This window comes from Eleutherodactylus coqui, chromosome 2, assembly GCF_035609145.1.
Source record: "Eleutherodactylus coqui strain aEleCoq1 chromosome 2, aEleCoq1.hap1, whole genome shotgun sequence".
In the NCBI taxonomy this organism is placed as follows: Eukaryota; Metazoa; Chordata; class Amphibia; order Anura; family Eleutherodactylidae; genus Eleutherodactylus; species Eleutherodactylus coqui.
Window position 1 is genome coordinate 329891508 of NC_089838.1, and position 7171 is coordinate 329898678.

The window sequence follows — 7171 nt, forward strand, 5'->3', positions numbered from 1 at the left end:
TACAAGGGCCTCTTCTTGACCCCTTTTTATATCTTGGAACCATATTGGCAATGTGCCAATCCAGGGGTACAACCCCAGTCTCAATAATGTCCATAAAGATAAGAAATAGATAGCCACCATGTTTGCAGCAGGGCCAGCTCCAACACAGGTATGGTTGCTATTGCGAGGCGGTTAATACTATCTATGTGCACAATATATGTGCAGGGTTTAGTGATGCTAATTATGTGTGCAGTTTAGTGGTATTATCTATGTGTATAGTATATCAGTTATTTATGTGTATGATATAGCAGTACAATTACCGATTACAGTATTTATATAGTATAGCAGTAATATTCATGTGTAATATATAACAGTACTCGCATAATATAGAACCACTATTTATGTGTTACTGTCAAACCAACCTGTAACCTCAGTCCTGTCACTGCACACGGGGACACACTGTGAGGCTTTATTTTACTTTCTTTATTATATGATCAGCAGACATTAATAAGCATAGAAGAAAGAATTATCTGTAGAAGCTCCAAAAAAATCACAGGTTTACAAATAAAAAGACGATTGAAACCCACCATCATCCTTCTTCACCAACCAGCACTACCCAACACCACCATCCATCTTCACCAACCATCATCATCCACCTCTACCTACCACCTCAACCCAGCACTGCCCAACACTACCCACCATCATCCACCACCATCTACCTTCACCAACCATTACAACCCACCATCACTCACACTCATCATCATCGCCATCCAGCTTGATCAACCACAAGACCCATCATGTACCATAACCAGCCATAACTCACCACCGAACATCACCCACCATTACTCACCATCACCCCATCACCACCCACCTCAACCTAGCATCACTCACACTCCTCACCACTCACCATCACCATCCAGCTTGATCAACCACAACACCCATCATGTACCATAACCAGCCATCACTCACCACTAGAGATGAGCGAGTATACTCGCTAAAGCACATTACTCGATCGAGTAGTGTCTTAGTCGAGTATCTCCCATCTCGTCTCTAAAGTTTCGGGGGGGGGGAGCGGCAGGGGAGAGCGGGGAGGAACGGAGGAGAGATCTCCCTCTCTCCCGCCCCCTCCCCCCAGCTCCCCGCCGCAACTCACCTGTCACCCGCGCCGGCCCCCGAATCTTTAGAGACGAGCGGGGAGATACTCGGCTAAGGCACTACTCGCTCGAGTAATGTGCCTTAGCGAGTATACTCGCTCATCTCCACTCACCACCGAACATCACCCACCATTACTCGCCATCACCACCCACCTCAACCTAGCATCACTCACATTACTCACCATCACCAGACATGCCTCCTACCATCACCTCTCCCAATATATTGATATGCTTAAAGATAGGATCCCCAAATGCAATGATTTCATTTCATAAGCGATTATATGTTTGATTAATACATTTTTCAGTTATCATTACACAGAAATCTGACATCAGAGAGAGCGACGTCATCCGTCCAAAATCCTTGTCTGTCCTGCACTCTGGTTTGGATGCCACGTATTCCTTTCTTACATCTATCGCTCCACGGTCCATACTTTCCCCAGTCAAAACCATTCCCCTCGACAACCGAGCAGTCGGAGCAGGTGAACATAATGTTGCTGGCGCCTGTTTGATCAAAACTGCCTGTAGACTGAACGCTCAGGCTGAACTGTGTAAGAAGTCCTGATTTACACCAGTGAATGGGTCCCCAAGAGCCTAATCTATGGAGAAAGCATAAAGTGCAGAATGTAAATCCACAATGTCTTGTTCTACCTGGTTACCACACACAGGGCCGGCTGAAAATCGGGAAGAAAAATTAGGTTTCACGCTTGAATTTCTAATTTGTCTCCCCTGGACAACCCTTTGTAAGTATCTAATCTCTTTGTAGGGGTATAACAATAGGAGGTGCACAGGTAGAAGTCCCACCCGGGCCCTGATATCGGAGCGGGGCCTAGGGAGCCCTATACTTCACATGAATGGTGGATGTCTGTAAATCATAGATGCCGGAGGGCCTCCAGAGCCGTATCTGCTCCTTACACAAAATACTGCTTCAGCTAATAGAGGGGGCAATAGTGGATACCCCACTTTGATTACCACCAAATAACCTAGCAGGTCATATGGAGAGGGTTGTCCAAAGTAGAAGGCGGTATGTAAATGTCTACATGGATGTACATCAGCCTGATTCCATAGACTCTCTTTATTAAACAACAAGAAATTCCATGCAGGAAAAAGTGTAATCCCGCTTGCTTGCAGAGTAGAATTTGTAATCTTCCTTTATTTAGTCATATTAAATTGCCCGGTCTACACATCTGTAAGCAGAGGCGTATCGGCTGCACAGAGCCTTCGCCAGTGGCCAGGGGCAGGTGAACCCGCTTGAGCAAGCAGCGGATCGTGAAACATATAGGAAGTGAGCAAGCTGACAGCACAGCACGCCATATTCAAGGGCTTGCCTATTTATTAAACTGGGCCAAGAAACAGACTTCACTAGGGTAATGGATGAAAGTACTAGAGTAATACTTAAGGGGGTTGTCTAGGGCTAGAAAAACATGGCTGTTGTCTTCCAAACACAGCACCACCCTATTTGTGGCTTGTGTCGGGTAGTGCAGCTTAGCACCCATTCACTTTAAGGGTAGTGCTGTGTTTGGAAGAAAGCAGCCATGTTTTTCTAGCCCTAGACAACCCCTTTGAAGGACTAGTTCATGACTCATTGATGAATGGCTTGGTACTCACTCTCCTACAGTGGACCTAACGATCTTCACCGCCTCCCAGGATGAATTTTTTGTGCAAAGCAGGGCAATTCCATTCAGAGATGTGTCATCGATGAAGGGTCCTTGGCATAGCTGCACCTAAGATTAAGACCATCATATCTTGTATATTATGAATATAACACACATGATACATCAACTCCACCCAGCATTAATAACTGCATTATTACATTACTCCATGCCTCTCTATACATCTGCTCTAGTCCGTTTATATATCTGTCCTAGCCCCTGAATACTGTATATATCTATACTAGTTCCAGTCTATGCATTAGATTAGTCCATGTATCTATACATTGTATTGCTTCCTGTCCTTGCACCTCTCCTAGTTATTGTCTGTTGTTAAGGTCAGGACTAGATTAGGGAAAGAATTAGGGACAGCTAGAATTAGGGTCAAATTGGGAACGTGGGATCGTTCCAATGAAGGAACATGCTGCAAGCCCTTAGAGGAAGAATTAAGGAAAGCTAGAATTAGGATTAGTTTAGGTCTAATTGTTATCTGTTCTCTATCACCATCTGCTCCGTTATCTGACTCCCATCACCCTCATCTGTCTGCTCCGTTATCTGACTCCCATCACCCTCATCTGTCTGCTCCGTTATCTGACTCCCATCACCCTCATCTGTCTGCTCCGTTATCTGACTCCCATCACCCTCATCTGTCTGCTCCGTTATCTGACTCCCATCACCCTCATCTGTCTGCTCCGTTATCTGACTCCCATCACCCTCATCTGTCTGCTCCGTTATCTGACTCCCATCACCCTCATCTGTCTGCTCCATTATCTGACTCCCATCACCCTCATCTGTCTGCTCCATTATCTGACTCCCATCACCCTCATCTGTCTGCTCCGTTATCTGACTCCCATCACCCTCATCTGTCTGCTCCGTTATCTGACTCCCATCACCATCATCTGTCTGCTCCGTTATCTGACTCCCATCACCCCCATCTGTCTGCTCCGTTATCTGACTCCCATCACCCCCATCTGTCTGCTCCATTATCTGACTCCCATCACCCTCATCTGTCTGCTCCGTTATCTGACTCCCATCACCCTCATCTGTCTGCTCCGTTATCTGACTCCCATCACCCTCATCTGTCTGCTCCGTTATCTGACTCCCATCACCCTCATCTGTCTGCTCCGTTATCTGACTCCCATCACCCTCATCTGTCTGCTCCGTTATCTGACTCCCATCACCCTCATCTGTCTGCTCCTTTATCTGACTCCCATCACCCTCATCTGTCTGCTCCGTTATGTGACTCCCATCACCCTCATCTGTCTGCTCCATTATCTGACTCCCATCACCCTCATCTGTCTGCTCCATTATCTGACTCCCATCACCCTCATCTGTCTGCTCCGTTATCTGACTCCCATCACCCTCATCTGTCTGCTCCGTTATCTGACTCCCATCACCCTCATCTGTCTGCTCCGTTATCTGACTCCCATCACCATCATCTGTCTGCTCCGTTATCTGACTCCCATCACCCTCATCTGTCTACTCCGTTATCTGACTCCCATCACCCTCATCTGTCTGCTCCGTTATCTGACTCCCATCACCCTCATCTGTCTGCTCCATTATCTGACTCCCATCACCCTCATCTGTCTGCTCCATTATCTGACTCCCATCACCCTCATCTGTCTGCTCCATTATCTGACTCCCATCACCCTCATCTGTCTGCTCCGTTATCTGACTCCCATCACCCTCATCTGTCTGCTCCGTTATCTGACTCCCATCACCATCATCTGTCTGCTCCGTTATCTGACTCCCATCACCCCCATCTGTCTGCTCCGTTATCAGACTCCCATCACCCCCATCTGTCTGCTCCATTATCTGACTCCCATCACCCCCATCTGTCTGCTCCGTTATCTGACTCCCATCACCCTCATCTGTCTGCTCCATTATCTGACTCCCATCACCCTCATCTGTCTGCTCCGTTATCTGACTCCCATCACCCTCATCTGTCTGCTCCATTATCTGACTCCCATCACCCTCATCTGTCTGCTCCGTTATCTGACTCCCATCACCCTCATCTGTCTGCTCCGTTATCTGACTCCCATCACCCCCATCTGTCTGCTCCGTTATCTGACTCCCATCACCCCCATCTGTCTGCTCCCTTATCTGACTCCCATCACCCTCATCTGTCTGCTCCGTTATCTGACTCCCATCACCCTCATCTGTCTGCTCCGTTATCTGACTCCCATCACCCTCATCTGTCTGCTCCGTTATCTGACTCCCATCACCCTCATCTGTCTGCTCCGTTATCTGACTCCCATCACCCTCATCTGTCTGCTCCGTTATCTGACTCCCATCACCCTCATCTGTCTGCTCCGTTATCTGACTCCCATCACCCTCATCTGTCTGCTCCGTTATCTGACTCCCATCACCATCATCTGTCTGCTCCGTTATCTGACTCCCATCACCCTCATCTGTCTACTCCGTTATCTGACTCCCATCACCCTCATCTGTCTGCTCCGTTATCTGACTCCCATCACCCTCATCTGTCTGCTCCATTATCTGACTCCCATCACCCTCATCTGTCTGCTCCATTATCTGACTCCCATCACCCTCATCTGTCTGCTCCGTTATCTGACTCCCATCACCCTCATCTGTCTGCTCCGTTATCTGACTCCCATCACCATCATCTGTCTGCTCCGTTATCTGACTCCCATCACCCCCATCTGTCTGCTCCGTTATCAGACTCCCATCACCCCCATCTGTCTGCTCCATTATCTGACTCCCATCACCCCCATCTGTCTGCTCCGTTATCTGACTCCCATCACCCTCATCTGTCTACTCCATTATCTGGTAACCATCATCCGTTTTCCCATCTTCTGATTTCTATCACTATCCTCTTCCTGTCATCGATCGCCGATTTCCTCTGCTTGTATATTTGTTACCTCCTAGCCTAGATACAAGATTCGGATTATGGCTCATTTGACTGTCCGGTCGTTACATAATTTGGCCCTACTGTTAGTAGTGGATGCATCTTCATACTGGGGGACACCATTAGTACCCCGGTGAGGTATCTGCTGTAGGTGAAGCCCAGTTCTGCCATCTTCTGTCCTGGCGCTGTTGTTACTGTGTCTATACATCTGCCCTTATCTTTTTCTATGTATCCATCCTTGTCCCAGTCTGTACATCAGTCCTGATTCCTATCTGTATATCAGTCCTTCTGTCTGTACATCCTTCCTAGGCTGTTCTATACATCTCTCCTGGTTGCTAACCATACATCCGCCCTAGTCTGTGTCTATACATTTGTCTATGTACCGGTCTACACAGCTGTCTTTCTGTACAATGCTTCTCTTCTTATCCCTGTCTACACATGCAGACGTAGCAAAGTTTACCTTGACACTCAATACGTTGTATAAACTATAGCACAGGACTTTTTCCTGGTGTTTATAATAGCTTTTCAATGGCTTTTGTTGTGTTAAGGTAACTCATTGCAGCAAGTTATCAGCATTGGGTTACCTTTGCTACATCTGTACATGCTAGTCTTTATACATACATCTATTCTTGCTCTGTATACACATTTGTCCTAGTTCCTATCTACTCATCATATCTAAATGAGTCTAATTCATAGTCTTCCATACATTACTTACTTTAAGCTGGAAGCCTCGCACCTCCGTTCCTTCATCACAAACCTCCATGACGCCCCAGTTACCCCTTTTGTCTCCATTTGAAACAGATATGATATTGTCTTGAGCCGCCACCAAGTTCTGCAGAGTCACCAAGATGAGAAGGACGGCCAACATCTTGTCTTGTGTATGAAGGTCTCACCACGTAGGGATGGAAGCTGCTGGTAGATGGTTGATGGGGTTTACTGAAGCCTTTATATATTATAGGAACTTGGCCGATCACCAAGATATCAATCTAACTTCCTCTTTCCAATGATTGGACTAAAGATTATTATTCATGAGATGTCTTGTACTTTCCTTGTACTTTCATCAATCTGTGATCTTTGTTTATGTGAAACGTTTTAGTCCAAATCAGTTTGTAGTCCACTCATCCCATGTATAACCCCAGTTCCAAAAAATGTTGGGACATTGTGTATAATGGAAATGAATGTAAAGAAAAAAGAATGCAATGATTTGGAAATCTCATATAGCCATATATTAGTCACAGTAGAACATAGAACATATCAGAAGGGAAGGGGAGACATTTTTCAATTTTTTATTTAGAAAAATGAACTTATTTAGAAATTGGTGGCAGCAACACATCTCACAAAAGTTGGGCAGGGCCATGTCTACCATCGTGTAGCACCCATTTGTCTATTTACAACAGTCTGTAAATGTCTGGGGAGACCAATTGCAGGAGTTTTGGGAGAGGAATGTTGTCCCATCCTGGTCTGATGTAGGATTCCAGCTGCTCCGCAGTCCTCGGTCATCTGCGCTGGATTTTTTATTTCAA

General features: G+C 46.3%; 1 protein-coding gene across 1 annotated transcript; it reads right to left on the reverse strand.

Annotated features, from left to right (window-relative positions):
• Positions 1 to 1207: 1207 nt before the first annotated feature.
• Positions 1208 to 6579, reverse strand: LOC136610900 (vitelline membrane outer layer protein 1 homolog). The gene is made up of 3 exons (XM_066590098.1): positions 6364 to 6579; positions 2739 to 2854; positions 1208 to 1729 (listed from the first exon to the last, which is right to left on the reverse strand). The coding sequence occupies exons 1-3, from the start codon at positions 6514 to 6516 to the stop codon at positions 1435 to 1437; spliced, it is 564 nt and encodes a 187-aa protein (XP_066446195.1). The 5' UTR covers positions 6517 to 6579; the 3' UTR covers positions 1208 to 1434.
• Positions 6580 to 7171: the final 592 nt, after the last annotated feature.